General features: G+C 36.8%; 1 protein-coding gene across 13 annotated transcripts in view; it reads right to left on the bottom strand.

Annotated features, from left to right (window-relative positions):
* LOC132706806 (synaptotagmin-7) overlaps window positions 1-17,198 on the bottom strand; it is a 327,009-nt gene that overhangs the window by 13,501 nt on the left and 296,310 nt on the right. For 6 of the 13 annotated variants that reach the window (XM_060678357.1, XM_060678353.1, XM_060678356.1 and 3 more), the window contains 2 exons: window positions 4,454-4,465; window positions 4,247-4,388 (listed from right to left, as the gene is read on the bottom strand). In XM_060678357.1, the coding sequence (XP_060534340.1) occupies window positions 4,247-4,388; window positions 4,454-4,465 (154 nt within the window). Of the gene's footprint in view, window positions 1-4,246; window positions 4,389-4,453; window positions 4,466-10,695; window positions 10,903-17,198 lie in introns of all 13 variants that reach the window. The other 7 variants (XM_060678362.1, XM_060678360.1, XM_060678361.1 and 4 more) reach the window with 3 other exon arrangements.

Genomic DNA, 17,198 nt, shown 5'->3' on the forward strand with positions numbered 1-17,198 from the left:
ATGCCCCTCATTAGCGCCCCCCTCAAAAAATATATAAGCAGGTACAGAGTAAAATACCAGCCAGTTTCAGTCAAGCTCTGAAGAAGCCGACAGAATGATTGGCGAAACGAAAAGCAATTTCGACTCAGCAAAAACCGACGCAGGAGGAATCCAGAAATAAACGTTTCTGCATATTAGGGCCTTTTTGAAATTTTAAGTATGTCTGAGGTGGAAAGGCTTAGAGGTATACGATATTATACAAAGCGAATCGAAAAGATGGGTAAGTGCCAGTGGCAGATTCTTGTTCGGACTGCTGCTTAGTTAATCGAAATACGTTTTGAGACTATTGCCGTACATCTAGAAAGTTAGGGATCTTTTTATGCGCTAAAGTAAAATTTACGTGAAAGGTGTAATCTAAGAAGCTTTCAACAAGATATGTGAACGAGATTTGTAAATCAAAATATTTTTCATGTATTTTAGAAGGTTCCGCTAGTTTCACATTTTCAAATTGAATATGAACATGAAATATGACTATAAAGTTTCGGTAAATAAAAAAATAAACCTCTTAATATGTTGAATTGAAATATTTTTTGCCTGTAGCTTTTCTTTATATTTTTGACAGGTTCTTAGATAAGATATAATAAACGGTGGCCAAATAGGAAAGGGAAAAAGAAAAACATCTTTTGCATTTTTCATTAAGGAGGAAGATGATTCGTCTTATTCTGATAATGTGTTTTCTTTATTCGGTTATCTCGAGCACAGCGTTGCGGTTAATTTTTGAAACGGGCAAAAACATTCGTTCCGGATCAGAAATCGGGCTTACGGAGACGAATCCGGAAATGATTTAAGAAACGTCCGGGCCCGTTAACTCGGCGATTTGTATCTCGCGCGACGCGGTGATAAATCGCTTCGCTAAAATTCAGCTATGCCGGAGTCGCTTAATAAACCGGGAATTTATCAAAAATACGATCCCCGATTAATGCGAAAACGCGAAACGCCGAAGCGGCAAAAATGAATTTTTCAAAGAGGGAGATAGACGATGAAACTCGGGCGCGACTCCTCCCACTGCGCCTCTGTCACGTCTGAGAACGAAAATTCTAGCATTTAGTAATGACTTTCTGCAACTCTCTTGAAGTGTCATTCTTACATAGCGTTATTTTCGATATATCGAGTGCAATTGCAGAACAAGTGAGGATGTATTACCAATGTATGATTTTCCGCAAGGGTTGATTCTCGGACCCGTGTTGTTTATTAACGTTCTTCCCACAGACTATTCAATGGTTACGGCATTCTGCTTCCTGATGGTGCGGAGAGCTGAGTAATACGGGAGTGTTTTCCTATTGCCGCTATCGCTCTCCTCTTTTTCATGCTGACGACAATTCAGAAGAATAATAATATCCAGTCGCCACACGTCAAATTTAAAAGAATAATAAAACAATTATTGTTAGAAAATCCATTGTAGACCTGCTTTTTTTATTTATTTAATATCAATACGCTGCTGACTTACTACAAAACTTACATGAATGTTATTATAAAGCATGTGGGATTCACAGACCTTTAATATGGCCAGCCCATGTAAGCATTGTGTAGATCTCCAAAGAATGATATGTTGCTTGTAATTCTATGCCACACATAGTCACAATAAACCCACAACTTCAAAAGAAAACAAAATTGTTTTGATGAAATCCGCCTACAAAAAAATTCTCATTTCATGTGAATAATAAACACTTATTTGGAAAAAGCCTTTAGTTCGTCTTCCTTGTTCAGGGATACATCTGAATCTGTGGTATTTCTAGAAAATCAAGCATCCGATGCAGCATCGTCAGGTCGCGTACAAGTAACACTGCTTCTCTTGATTGTAGGGATTCTGATTGACCATCGGACCCACGATGAGTTTCAATGATTTCAAAATCATTGGCTTAATAGAAGATTTCAAATCTTGCGCGTGCGCATGTTGAATGAGCCTTCTCAAAACTTTTTTTATAGTTGCTTCACAAGTTCCTCTTTTATCGGCATAGGCGAGACTTCTAAAGTTACCTGTGGTTAAAACACTAAAGTCGTTGGGATCCTAACTTAAGGAGCATAATGGGCGCAACTTCACAAAATGAGTGGGTAGTGTTGAACTCTCTTCTCATGGATGGCTTGCGAACTATATGCCTTTTTAGTCTTTTACCATTCGGTTTCCAGAGCCTTCCAAAGTGAAAAAACGATTAGCGGAACTTTTCGCTAAATGATTGGACTCAGATCAATGAGTTGGTGCCATTGTGTACTTTGCTGAGACTACGTATCGAGCATTTAAATTAAATGATTCAAAACTGTAGGAAAGTAAGTGTAACATAAGTATGTCAATTAAACATAAAATAAAGTGACTTTCCTTAGGCGACATAACAAACAAACAAAAATTAATAACACGCAAGTGAGAATTGACGTGAATGACAATTACTTAGAGCTTTTCGAAAACGGACATCCTCCGAAATTATCAACTCGAATTTTCCCCTTACGGAAGCGCCGATATGATTATATATTCAAGCTCAAAACAGCCTGATAAGACAGGCCTTAATCACTCAGAACGCATCCCAATAAGCTCGTTTATATGCCGGCTCGTTTTGCGACAAGGACACTTTCCCGAGGCGCTTCTCCCTTGTTAGACACACAAAGCGGAGCTTCCCTGCTACTATCCCGTCGTCAGCCGCAGGAGCCGGCAACGATTACGTTTGATTCAGTTCCTTTAGCCTTCTCTGCTTAAGAAGGTGCCAAGGGTTGAACAAACCAAACACCTTAAGCCCTCGGGCGTCCTGAGGGTAACCAAACCCGGGCGTTAGGCACGGTACGCTTTTTCCCGGCGATGTTGCTGCCACGGCGGGTCGGTCCTTTTCGTTTTAGATGAAACGCATCAACCCCCGGGAGGGGGAAAAGAACACAGAAAAAGGCGTAACTTAATTTAAAAGTTCCACTTCGGTAAATATTTATTAAGTCTTGGGCGGTGCCGATAAAAAAGTTTCCGGACCGGTCGTTTCCGAGAAACTTCGGCGCGCCGTATATATACAGGACGGCCAAGTAGGCGTGCAAAGTATAGTCAACATTTTATTACCCGAATGGGCAAAAGAAGACGACTGAAAAGATTTTCAAATTTGGAGAAACTGTTAACCTATTAGCGCTTGTATACATTTTTAACGTAGACGTTGTGTGAATGAATATGCGGTATGCAATGAAAATCAGTGACAGGGTTTCTTATAAGTATCCCACAGTACCCAATTTACTTATTTGAAATGGAATACTCTGTTAATTATTTCATTTCATTTAGCAATTAAATATCTTGATAAACATAAACATTTTGAAAGATGTAACATTGTTTTAAACGCTGTGTCATTTGATTATTTTTAATCGGTGTCGAAAATTCAACAACCAATTCAAAATTTCCCGCCAAAAGTGGCTTAGAACCGGTATCACTGTACTACTTACATCAAAAATGCAACATCCTGTGTTATTTTATGGTGTGAGATACAATCTAATTTTACATTCAACTAGATTGACTGCAAAATAGTTAAGAAAATCTGTAACTGGCCATTCAGATCACCAGATTGGTAGCTCTTGGATTTTCGTGTCCGTGGCTGTATAATCGAGCTAGTGCGTTTCTCGCCCTGGACGAAATAGAAATGAATTACTGAATTGTGTTTACGATGCTTTTACTCCTTTAAATCCTGACGCACGAATATTCACTACGCAAATAATACTAAAGTGTATTAAGCGTTTAAATTAAAAAAAAAGTCATATAGAAGCAATTATTTCAATGATTTCGTTTACCTTCGGATTATAAACAGTGGTCTCATTTATAATAGGAAAATATAACTTTGGATATAATGTAATCTGAAAACAAATTTTAGACAACCTGTTCGAAATGAATCACTTGCGAAATTGTTAATTGTCATTTATCAATAGGTAAAACGACGCTGTAAATAATATAATTGATTCGAAAATTTTGAAAACCCTGTGTTTTCATCAACCTTGTACAATAGAAATTATTTTCAATGCCTGCAACATATCCCTCCAAACAACTTTTGCATTTAAAATTTTTCGATAAAAGAACCTGTAACGGACACATAAAAGAATCTCGCAGTAGCGAGCTACTCTGTATATTTTACGACAAGACACCCTGTATAATTCAATTTAAATCGCGTTATCATGAGACGTCAAGCGGCCGCCACATCGAACAGAAGGCATTCCGTACGCTTAACAGCTACATAGAAAGAACAATGATCATGCTTACATCCTGGCTTACCGACGGGTGCTCGCCCTTGACATTCTGAAGGGCTTTGTTCGCAGGAGCGGTGGGTGTTTTCGCTTCGGAAGGTACTAAGGCGCCGCCGCTGCTTCCCGCCGGCGATTTGGCCTGCGGACTTCCTGTCGTCCTGCAAAAAAAAAGGTCGGACGTGCAAAATTAAACACTAAGACGAGACGATAACAATATACTTACTCTAACTGAGCTCTGTTTTGGACCGGATCCAACGGACAGCAGCGGAAAACGAGCAAGCAATGCAAAAGAAAAACGGTATTAGTTACGATGATAATCCGCTTTTAATTCAATTGTTTTAATTAGGAAAGGTGTGTCTGACAACGGCAACGCGAGACGTGTGCGGCGCAAACAAGATAAATCCACGACAGTATCTTCTAAAGGATAAAGCATTAACTATATAAATACCCATTACAAAGCTTTCTTGTGAAAAAACAAAAGAGAAAGAAAAAATGTGTATAAAACTTATAAGACAGATACAGAAACAAAAAAATATTTGTATACAAATTAAAGACAATATTTTAAAAACCATCTTATAAATTAGGAAGTGGTATTATTCAGAATAGTTTAAACAAATTCTTCGTTACAATATTCTGGGAAAAATACATTTCTTTTAATCGTTGAAATGGCGCAAGCGCCGATATAATAACGAAATCGTTCGTATGCTAAAATGTCGAGATTAAACTCGTACCTCGTGAGGTCTTTGTCAGGCGTGTCGCATGTCTTTGTCCGGAAACGGTATGCGATTCCGTAGCAGACCGAAGAGAATTGTCGAAGCTCCCTGATATCGGCCTCACCTGTTTGTTAGGCTTGAAATGCAAAGTTTCATTTCACGTTTAACATTGTTATTTTACGACTGCCATATTGCAATGGCGATAACGACCGCACGCTGTTACACGCGACAATCTCATTTGGTCGCCGCAGACTTTTCGAAAACGCCGTCAAAGCGAAAATTTGATGGAAAATATAAATTATACTTTAAACTGAATACACTTGTCTGGGACGAATTCATTAATATTTGTTTGTCTAATTTTATTACCACCTAACAAATCACTTACGTACTTGTTTACAAAAAGCTTGAATTTTATTTTCGATAAGCAATTTTCTGCTTCTCTTTGAACTTTTGCGGATACCGATCAGGAATTAAAAGAAAAACTTTTTTGTAAATAATTTGTCTATATTGCGTTTTGCGGATATTAAAATTTCGTCCTTTAATAAGTGATAACCAAGGCGATTGATAAAATAGAAGATTCCGATAACCGAAGTCCGGAAACGCCATTAAACTTGAAAATAGGCAGTGCGTGGTCGAGATTTCTGACGTTATAGGTAATTCTAATGATTGTATGCATCAGCAATATGATTTAATGATTTTTAAGTTCAATTTGGTATCAATATCTCTCCCATTTCTTGGACTTGAACACAAAATGAAACAGAAGCATCTGGGATCTGTTCAGCAGATACTGTAAATCTTCTATGTTATTTGCCAGTAATATGATCTGGAATGTAACGAAAAAGGCATCTTCTAGCCAGAAAGGAGCGCCACATATTGAAGATGCAGACAGTGATAAAATCCATGCTATTGTCAATGAACAGACTAAATCGAAAAATTCTAGTATATTATGGGTTGTTGTGTTTACAAGATACCGAAACAGCAGAGTACATACTAGACAGGCGCCCGGCGATGGAAAGGACCATGCAGAAGAAGAAACTGGGGGCCAAAACTTGAGGATCTGAATAAGATTGGATAGGATGTTTAATGAGGACCGAGTCTGATGGGGAGGACAATCTAGTTTCTAATTCCCAAGTATGAAACAAAAGTTTTCGGTTGCCTGTTGCGCTCCTTAATTCGGAACACTGATGCGCGGGATCAGTCGTAAACGTTTTATAGGCCATTTGTCGCAAATTTCTGCGTTGTCATAAAATGTTACGGAATGCCGCTAATAACGTAACTTCGTCGAAAGTTTCGAACGTTTAATTAACATTCAGTCTCAAAAATTCGTTGCTTCATAGAAACAAGACGTTTTATATGTACTCAAGTCGTATGTATTTCGGAACGCTTAGTCATTATGGCGTTTTTTGATAAACCATCATTGGATTATTTACTCAGTACCAATGAGCAACTATGATACGATTTGCTCTATAGCGATATTAAATCTTCAACTATGTAGAAAATTACGGTTGTCGCTATGCAATTGGTTTTCGCAGGCTTATCTTGCGGTGAAATATGCGAAGGGCGCCGTATAAAAGCTTTTACATGGAAGCCGCATTGCACAACCGTCGTTAATGCGTTTAATAAAATGCGAATCGTAAAATAAAAATAACAAAAAAAAAGAAAACCACGCTCTTACGATTTTGATGGCATCGACCGTTTCGTGCGCTGGGGGATAAAGTTTTAGACGTTTCCGCGCGATATCAAAGTCGGATCGCAAAAACCTCTAAAATCATTTTCTATTGTCGCACGAGAAAACAAACAATAGAACGACGGGCCAGAATGCAAGTTGCAATTAGACGTTTCGTTTTGTCCCGTCGAGACGTTCCGTCTTGACGTTTCGATTGTTCCCTCCTCGGTTCTTTCAACTTTTTGCTTTGTCATTTTGCTTTGGTCAACAGAAGCTGTCCGCATCTTGCCGATATTTTCGGATAGTCAGCCAGAAGATGGTAAGAAGATATCAAGAGAAGACGATTCTTCTTTTCAGGTAGATTTGAAATGTTAATAATCATAATAAATAATTTACTTCAGGGCGCATACGGTCAATGTCGATTCGAATGACGATTACAAATCCGTAAGTTAAAACAGTAATTTTCAGTCCAAACTTTAAACTGCCAGCTTGATGTGGAGTGATCGATATACATCTATTGTATGGTCCATTGTTAATCGCATAATTGATTGCTTGTCCATTAGCATTATGCGTCGTTCAACGTGACTTGAAAAAAAATTAAAAGGAAAACAGTTGGGGCTCGACAATGGCAGCGGATCGACCAGGCCAGTTCTTTTGAAAATGGCCGTCATCAATCTTTCGACGGTCGTCGGGTGACTTTGGAGTCGCGCGGGAGATTTGCGTTTATACCCCCGTTTTATTAAACAAATCAGCCTCTTTTTTTAAAAATCTTGCCACTCCGCACCGTCCGTTGGACGAAATTAAATATCGTTCTCAGTGTTAGTCACTCAAAATTAATAGTTAGAGTTTCGGGAGATTGTAACATTAAACCAATAAATTGAGTTGTTTCGGTTAGGAGACCAAAATGTATATTTTTCGAGTTGTCACTGCGTCGCACCAACAATGCGAAACGTTCGCCATTGAACTTGGGACCCAATTAATCGATTTGACACCTCGGATATTGGCGAACACTCGGTTAAATCAAAAAGTTTGCAGCGGGGATCATTAAGTGGGTCAAACTCGGTCCGAAGAAACTGCGACCAACTTCCCGCGATGCTTTTGTTCGCGCACATAATACGTCATTGTCGCGCGGACGAAAACAATGATGCAGTGCCCAACCGGATTGCGCGAAAACAACGATCCGGCATTAAATTTTAGGAACATTCGGGATTTTTCGTGCTAGGAAAGTCAGAAGTGAGTTGGAATTTTCTGTTTTCTCGTGACTAGTTATTTAATAAAATTCTCAGTCGCATTTTAGAAAAGGGTTTAGCTGCACTACTGTTTAGTTCCAGATTACGAACGATATTACTAGATCTTCTGATTCTGGGAAAGTCGCTTATTTTACTGCTAGCTATCCTCCACTTTGTCAGATTTTCTAAAGCAGCTGTTGAATTGATTTAGACTACACAAGAGACAACAGTACGTGGAGGTTAAGCGCGGTGTGCACTGCTTAGTGCATCTGTATGCAAATACTACAAAGGTCTAATTGTTTTTCGAGCCTTAGGAACAAGATTGCGCTAACGCAATCATAAATAAAAAAAAATCAAAACAAAATTTGTAAATTAATGTTTCTAAAACGTCTGTTTCGCTGTATGCTAGGGTAATGCTAGCATTGAACATTCAGAATATTAGTGTGCCATATACTAAATCATCTCGAAATTTAGGCAGACTTGTATACTCCTTTATATTATATCCTTTTTTAATTTGTGCGATAAATAAACCTTATAAGTTCAACGACTTAGTAGAACTTTTTACAAATCTTCTGGATTGCTCCTGCATCGGTTCTTGCTTAAAGATATTAAGCGTACAATCAAAAAGTAAACTTCACCACAACCTTCCAATACCAATGAGGCAGAAAGCAATCCTACACTTGCCATTGTAGTTCTTCCTTACATTCAAAATATCACTGACCACAAATCAAAGGTTCTAAAGAAGTATAACGTCAAAACCAGATTTACCACTTGTCCGGAAATCTCTCAACATCTTCGGTCCGTCCAAGATAAAATTCCATTTGAGATGCCAGGAGTTTACAGCATTCCATGCTTATGCGGTAAAGAATACATTGGAGAAACCGGACGAAAAATATCAACTAGGCTCAAAAAACACGAAAGACATAATATTTTATTCGATAAAACTAAAATGCTTGAATGTAATCAATTCTTCTACCAACGAAAAATCTATAAACGACCTAACAATCTTAACCGCGACTCAGGTCTCTACCTGTCACCAATACGGGAATCAGTCATCCGAGACGGTGTTTATGTCCGTCATTTTGCTCCGTCCTACTCAAACAATATATAAGCAGGTATAGAGTAAAATGCGAGCCAGTTTCAGTCATGCTCTGAAGAAGTTAACAGGAGGATTGGCGAAAGTTCGACTCAGTAAAAACCGACGCAGGAGGAATCCAGAAGATTTGTAAAAAGTATTACAGTATTGTGGAAGTTTCTTTGAAAAATTGACTTGGTAAAATCTGTTCATAGATATAAGAAAGTGACTAACTGATAACAATTAAAGAAAGACCCGGGTAAGCTATAAGAATGAAATATGGCCGAACAGGTTCGTACTTTGCTTAGTATTTTATTATTTGGTTTTTTTTAGGCAAGATACTAAACAATATTTATTTATTTATTTATGTATTTATGTTTAAATGTAAAATAAAATTACAAATTATTTTTATTACCTACTTAAATTACTTAAAATTATTCACATAATATATCAGTATCATTATCGCCATCATCGCCTGTTCTAATTATTATTTGTTCTATATTATTTGCAATATGGATATACGAATGTTCTGCTTTTTCTATATGTTTAACAAAATTTGCCCAACTTTGTGGAGGGATGTTAGAAACTTCGGTTTCTATTAGTTTGAGGACATTGGAGTTAACGCGGGGAAAAATATTGTTACGACGAATGGCAGATTTCATAATTTTCATAATTTTCATAATTATCACAGACGTATTCCTTTTGTAGGTGTAAGCTTTGTAGAACCTCAATTAATTGCTTTTTGGTATAATCTTTCGTGAAAATAAATGTCGTTATTATACATGTAGTTTTGGATTGTTGCTTTTGTGTCACATGAGGAAGGGGTTTTAGTCAACTGTCTACTGTGATAACTTGCATTGTCCATTACAATGACGCTATTAGGAGAAATGTTTGGAACTAGTTTGTTTTTAAACTAACTTTCAAATCAATCAGCGGTGGTGCCTTCATGGTAATCCAGAGAAGAATCTTTAATATTTTTAGCAGACAGAGAAAGTCTATTTGGAATCCAACCATCTTTAGAGGCAGCATGCAAAATAGTTATTCTTTTACCTCTTTTTGATGGCGTGTTTATTTTATACTTATCAGTTGAGTCAACCGCGCCATTTCCGAATTCTAAAAGATTCTATTAAAACTTGCGTTTTGTTATTTTTTTTTTAAATCTAAAACCCATGTATTAACACTTCCATAAGGTAGTTCTGCCACATTTAACACCGGTTTCATCTTTTTCAAGCCTCCTAATTAAGATATCTAATGTAGGCAGGCTTTGTTCCTCGTATAACTGTCAGCATCGCTTCTTTTTTTCCTCGCTGAAATGGGATTATTCACAATTTGCCATACAGTTGATGTTGGAATTTTCGTCAATGTGACCGTTTCTTCTAAAGATGCTTGCTTGCTGGCACGACGTTCAATGAGAGTCAAATAAACATTGTTTATAACTTCCTTAGTCTCAATAGAATAGTGTTTTCTACATTTGGGCGGAAGCATCTCCTGAGATACACTAGACTCGCACATATTTTGCATAATTCGCACACGCTGTATTACACACGAAATAAGAACTAATAAGAAGAAAATAAGAACTAATAAACTTAAACCAAGTAGTATACGAAACCAAAGAATATTAAACACAGGTAGGTATAAAATTATTTTCTATTACGGACCACAATTTTATCTGAATTTAAATTCCGAAACTTTAGGTAATAATCATGTTGCATTGTATGTTAATGACCACCCAAAAGAAATTGGTCACTTTCTTATATCTATGACCAGACCATACCAGCTTACCTTGTAGAATAGTATTCGAAGAATGCAACCAAAATTTCTATCGATCTCGAGAAGGCCGCCCACATTGTTCATCATGGTTCGTTCACAGTTTACTTTTACGTCTCACTCGGCGACCGTCACTTGTCGGGCATCGGGAGCGTAACATTCACGGCACGCACATTTTACGGCATCACAGTTAGAAGAACCGATTTATGATCTAAGACGTCCCTATTTCGGATAAAAAGGGAAATTATTAGGTAGCGATTGAGGTTCGAACGATGCGACGTTCGGGTTTGGTAAAAATGAAGCGATAAAAGTGTAAAGCAATATTAAAATCGATCTTTTTGGAACTAAGTTTGGCAAATTCAGTTCGAACGATTCTTTAGGCCTGCCGATTTCGGAACTGGGTCACAGTTTACGCATCCCGAATTCGACGATATCGTAGGGTAGCGTATGACATGTGTAGCCCATTAATTTCATTCGGAAACGTTATTATCCGTGCATCGCACAAATTCAAGCTGTAAATCATCCTATTTACGGAACAGATTCGACGCGCTGCCGTCCTCCGAAATACGATTTTTAGCTAACCGTTGAATTATGAACTGCGTCGTCCATTAAACGTCATTATCGGGGCGAAATAAAGGTTTTATTCAGAGGGAATAGTCAACCAGTTCTAAATTTAGTCGTGGATACAGTTTAGTTCTCGCTCCAAATAGCACCGGATTGATTTTAACCCGTTCAGAAGCGGGATCCAATTCAACTTTTCGAATTTAAATCAGCTTTGCCGACGCCGTAAGATTTTTCTCCGAGCACAACTTTACCTACTACGAAGCCCATCTCCCTACTACATAATAATATCATTAACGATAAAGTATGGCCTAAATTAATCAGTGAAATAAAGGCAGCCTGTCCTAAATTTAAGTTAAGCGAAACGTAACCACACGAGACGTGTAACAAATCGGCGCCATTTTGATATGAAATACTGGCACTATTCATCCCAAACGAGTTCAGGTAAATAGCAGCGAGTAAAATTTATAGCTTGTTTGCAAAAACACGTGTTCCTCTTTCATGCACCCCATAAATCAATGCTAAACGAATCTCAGCACTTATTTGTAATGTCTAATTTTGACCGCAATTCGTCAGGCCAACAAACTACATCTCAAAAGTTTATATAGTAAAATTTATTCATTTATGCGAGTCTTGGGCGAGCCGATAAGATTGCGGAGAGGATTTTGGCGTCTTACTTTCGTGCGATAATTGAAATTTAACTTTTAATTCGCGTAATACTCAGCTCAAATTTGCTTAGATGCACGTGCTCGGTTTTCGCAACAATGCTAATTGCACAACGGGATAATAAACGTTAAGTTTGGAATACTGGAATGCTTCACGTAATATCCAAAAAGTGCACAGGTAGTTCATCGTTCTTTCACTAGCAATAACATTTATTAAAATTTCAAATAAATTTGGACATCTTTGTTAACGGGTCTCATTAGCAAATCACTTTTACCTTGAGATGAAATTTAATGTAGGCCCACCCAAAATACATTACCAATGTAAACAAATAAGAGACTACGTCGAATATTTACTTAAAACGTATTTCTAGAGAGTTATATTGCTGTTTGACTCGCACGTATGGTGTTTATCCCAAGCTTCATTAATTAAATGGGTTGCGTGGCAACCTCAAATCTGAACGGGGTTGTGTAATTAATGCATATTCCCAGCCGTGGAACGAACGGCCCAAAAAGCCTTAACGTGTAGCACTTTCATAACGTCGTTTTGGGATTAATTATACGAGTGAGGACTTTGTTTATCTAATACTCTTGTCCGTAGCAGTTTTCGCAGGATTTGCTAGCACAACGACTTGGCCCGTAAAAGTTTCTATCTAAGAAAATTGTATTCCGCGGAAATTGGATTAAGCTCAACAGGTAAGATAATGTGTGACCCTATCTCGCAAGTTTTTTTCGCCCATGTTGTTAATATACAAATTAAAGTTGAGCTCGTACCAAATTTGCGATAGGTTATGGTGTTAAAGTGTTTTTTACGCCAGATAAGTTAGTTAACTAAAAAAAGATTACTATCTTTTAATAGTCATACATAATAACATGTGTGTGGTATGAATCGCTTTGAAACCGATGATGTCGAATAAATAGATCTCTAGATTGCGGAAACTGCAGGCCCCGAATAGAAGATGTAATCGCGATACTGGATATTATCGAGCTGGAATTTCGTATTGTAAGATACGAAAAGAGCGCCGCCAACTCTATTTTTCTCTACTTGAAATTCAGACGGAGTAGACGTCTGAGATTGGTCCCCCAAGATGAATACGATCGAAGACTAAAGCATTGTTGTCGTTACGTAGCCTCCGAAAGGCCCGTTTTTTCCATAGATTACCCAATGAAATTAAATACTACGGTTTAAAAAAACTCGGTGGTCAAAGCTAAGCGTCAATTTTATTTGCAAAATAGAAATCAACGAATAGATTATTCCTGTGATAAAATATTAATATTTCCATATAAAGCCAACCGGATAATGATTAACGGTATCGTCGATTGTGAGAACGGCCGAGGCCAACACGTATACAAGGTGCCGCTCCACGAACTTCATCGATCTGAAACAAGTCAAAATGTACGTTTTCTACTCCCGTCTGTAAAATACCTAATTACACACCGATCTAGCGTGCGGGAAGCGTCACTTTGCCACGTCAGTTTCGTTTCCCACGGATCCGAGCCACTTCGGACATTTCCGGGATTTTACCGCACGGGTTTTGGAGCAATAGGATGTTCTCGGAGATTTTACCGCACTGTTTGAATTTTGACGTTCGTCAATTCTGACGGTCATGAAAGTGAATGTATTCGTGTTGTTTTGCATAAATGTATCCAAAAACTAATACACAGCAAAATGTTATGCAATATATCAGACAATTTAAATACTATGTGCTATAAGCTACAATTAAAATCTAGTGGACTATTCGATAAATAAAGTGACATTTATAAGTTTCCCACAGAAATTTTACATACCGTTGGCATGAACTTTAGTGGTTTTTACAGTTTTTTTATTAACATCTTGCCAAGACCAATTTTACCATTTTCAGATATCCATGTCTCATCTTTGTAATGATTGATCTTAATACAAAAACTAACCAAAACAAAAATTGAAGTTTACTGTGCTTTTTCTTGCATATACGATATTAAAAATTTAATCCTCTTAAAAGCTTTATCATTGGATGGTTTTTCTACCAATTACAGTCTTTTTGTTTAAATAAACTACTTAATGATCAATTGTAAAAGTTAAATAAACAACATAACGTTTTAGAATTGCGTTTATATGGCACATCCAATAATAAATCTCTCTCTCTGTATAACGTACACAGTTAAAAGGAGACAACAATACCAGAACCGATCGGAACGATAAACGAATAAGTTTAATGGCAACTAGTAAATATTTTGTGTGAATCGTACGAAATTTAGTAATCCGATAAGCTGTTATTATTTTCAATTAGTTAAATTGCGATTTTTTCGTGACGGTTGTAGAAAAAGTATAGTAATGCAACACGTTTGGTAAACTCTTGCCAAATAAACTCTTAAGTCAAATTGTTGCATAATATACTATTCATTCTAATGTTTATTTTTTTCATCAGTCTTCATTACTAATTAAGGGAATTACTAACAAAACCAGTAGTTGCTTTAGGTCAGTTCTGCATCCGCCGTCCACCGGGGTAGTTCTTGGTGACCCTGTATACACGTAGGGTTAGTCATGGAAAATATATACACAATAATATATACAAAATATATACACGCGTAAATCATAATAGAAATATATTTCAGGAGTTTGAAAACCCACAGCAGTTGATAACAGGGGAAAATGTTTGCGTGCGGAGATGAGAGTCTCGTTAATAAATTATTCCAGAATGTGTTAAAAGCATTACCAATTTGAACCCATTTAAATCGAAATTTGCCCGAAACACACATTATAAAACAATTGCGACTACGACAACGATTTTCAAGGGATATCAGTCCGAGAGCTGGTGTCTAAAACAGTGGAAGAATATTTCGAAAAGCTTTGTTATAAATGGATCAAGGATGGCGTCCGACTAAAAATTCTTTCTTCGCTTACTTTGAAAAATGCAAAAAAAAATTAGGGTGTTCCATCCTAAATTTTGTTGCATTTTTCAATTCCTCGAAAAGATTTTATATCCAAATAAAGATACGGTATTAAAATAAGTTGTTTTTTTTTAATGCATATGATGGAATAATTTCTAAAATCACTTTTTAGACATGAGCTCTTGGACTACGACGTCGTTCCATAAATAACGTTCGCAGTCTGACCTCGAATTAATCGACAATTGCGAACGCGCTTGACACGTCTTGGATTATTTAGCAAGGTTAAAAAGTTAATAAAGTTTCTCGCAGTTTTCCGGGCGAGAGGCTTTCTTTGTACTCCAAAGTTTGCAGGTACAGGTGAAAACAGAATGTAATGAGAACAAATCAAGTTAAAGGGGGACGCGCCCAACGAAGTTTTCTATAGTTTCCGCTCGAGACAAGGAAGTTAAACTAATTCTTCACGGTTGTTGTTTGCTCTCGCCTCTTTAGATTCCCGCCAAAGCTCATACCAAACATTGCTTCCGCTAGACATTTTATATACAATACAAAACTTAGCACTTGTTGTCCATTGTACTCATTTCATTTTTGTTACCTATAACGTTACTTTTTTTTAAATTATGGACATAAACATTACTTTCTATTTTCTTTAGAACATTGATTATGGTTTAATTGTGTTTCAAAATATGCAATGTTTTGTTTTTACATTTCTGCTTTTATCTATGCCAGACTACATTGTAAGCTCTGCTATTTCAGCTCTGAAGGATTTAGAAGTACAGTGACCCGAAGTGATCAATGATTGTATTGCACAAAGTTTCATTCGAATTTCCGCTAGACCCTTTGTCGAGAGAAATTAATTACTTTCCATACTTGGTGACAACGCTTCGGAAATTGTATTCCCAAAGTTAGTTTTATTACACCTTTACTTCAAAACAAAAACCATGAGTCGTCCTAGTTCGGCTACAAATTACACCGGCTATAACCTGCTTTTTACCTTCCCCAAAAACAATGGCTACCGACCCTCGAAGCTTACTTCGTCTCTAGATTCCGCGACCAACCCTTGCTATCAATTTATCACGTTTCCTTGCTGACAGAGATACGATCTTTAATTATCCAGCGCCCGAAAAGAGTGAATAAAATGTAGCACTCTCTCTCCCGGGGATTCAATTACAAAATCGTAATTATACAAAAGAGAGGGCGAATAATCCGGCACCGAAACCTTAAGTATCGTGATCTGACGGAAAAACAATCACTCAAATCCTTAAGGAATTAGATGTCTTGACGTGGTAAGATTTGTTTTCGTTTAAATGGAGGGGATTTCATCCAATATGAAACTGTCCTAATTTATAAGGAATTAAACATTTAATTAATAATTTAATTAAAAGGAAATAGATTTATTTTATTCGATATCTATTACACGCATGTTTAAATTTGCTTCTCCATAAAAAAATTTAAAAACCAGAAGACGCGCGAGATCCTGGCCAAAACCATTTATTCTTGACGACTTTGAAAAAATGTACAGGGTCCAGCAAATTGGAAAAAATGAAAATTGGGTTCCCCTTATAAGGATAAATGACCATAATTAGAAGACGCGACCATATAGTCCGTATGGACTGCTAAAACGTTTGTATTTTAGGTTTTCACATATTGTACAGGGTGATTGGAATATTCTGTACCATATTCAAAAATGAAATAGTCTCAAATTTGTAACTATCGATTTCAAATTTAGCAGAGAAATGAAAGTTCACACTTACATCTAAACCGTAGAAACTGGGAGCAATCAAGACTTGCCTAGTATTTTTTTTTAAATTTTTGAAATTTTTATTTATGTTATTTTTTCTTCCAGAAAAAACAAAATTTCTGGAAAACTATTAACTTAATCGACAAAATTATTTTACCAGGAGACGCGGAAGATTCGGTAATATAACTTCTATTTGAAGTATTTTTTCGATTATAGACAAAAATCTGAAAGAACCTGAAAAACATTATTTTCGCTATTAAATTATTAGACGTAAAACAAAATTCGTTAAAAATATGGAAAATTTGTTTATACCGTGTTATAGGCCACATCGACAGCTACAACTTTTGTTTTTACGGTTTTCGTTTATCACGTACACTGTTCGAGATATTTGAAAAAATCCAAATGAAAATCACCATTTCACGCCCACAATCTAAACGCGATGACGTCATTTATTATTACGACGTACTGCATGATTTCAGAAAACCAGCATTTTTTCCAAAACCATTTGCTCTATTGGAAAAATTCATATACCAAGAGAAATGGGAGATCCAGGGCTATTACCCCTATTTCGAACATTGTTTGAATTGTATGCAAGGTGTGTCGTTTATGGGTAAAAAATCTAAATGAGCCTAAAAATTTCCGGGTAACTTATTGGGGATAAATGAAAAACTGCTAAAGATCCGTTA

Source organism: Cylas formicarius, unplaced genomic scaffold (genome assembly GCF_029955315.1).
Source record: "Cylas formicarius isolate icCylForm1 unplaced genomic scaffold, icCylForm1.1 PGA_scaffold_8__14_contigs__length_24414737, whole genome shotgun sequence".
NCBI classification, from domain to species: Eukaryota; Metazoa; Arthropoda; class Insecta; order Coleoptera; family Brentidae; genus Cylas; species Cylas formicarius.